Here is a 306-nt window from a genome sequence, read left to right as displayed (position 1 = left end):
TGACCTTCTCGCGAGTGTCGAGCGTGGCCGGGTCGACCCTCCTGACGAAGCAGGTCTCGGAGGCCACGAACACCTGGTCCTCGACGCAGAAGGCGTTGTTCGACGCGTTGTCCGTCATGGCGTGGCAGTCCTGGGGGAGCGAGGCGGGGGGGGGTTAGAGCCATTGTTTTCGTGGTCTTTGCTTCTGCTGGGATTGCTGTGGCTGCTGCGGTCTCATCACTTCGTCTTAACATCAATTCTACCATCTTTGCTATTACTTTACTACTATAGCAATATTTATATAACTTTATATATCTATTAAAAACA

General features: G+C 51.6%; 1 protein-coding gene across 1 annotated transcript in view; it reads right to left on the bottom strand.

Moving 5' to 3' along the window:
• LOC119591004 (beta,beta-carotene 15,15'-dioxygenase-like) overlaps positions 1-306 on the bottom strand; it is a 12,809-nt gene that overhangs the window by 3,586 nt on the left and 8,917 nt on the right. Inside the window, exon 4 of the mRNA XM_037939736.1 lies at positions 5-130. Coding sequence (XP_037795664.1) covers positions 5-130 — 126 coding nt within the window. The remainder of the gene's footprint in view (positions 1-4; positions 131-306) is intronic.

This window comes from Penaeus monodon, chromosome 28, assembly GCF_015228065.2.
Source record: "Penaeus monodon isolate SGIC_2016 chromosome 28, NSTDA_Pmon_1, whole genome shotgun sequence".
Lineage (NCBI taxonomy): Eukaryota > Metazoa > Arthropoda > Malacostraca > Decapoda > Penaeidae > Penaeus > Penaeus monodon.
This window is presented reverse-complemented; position numbering and strand designations above follow the sequence as displayed.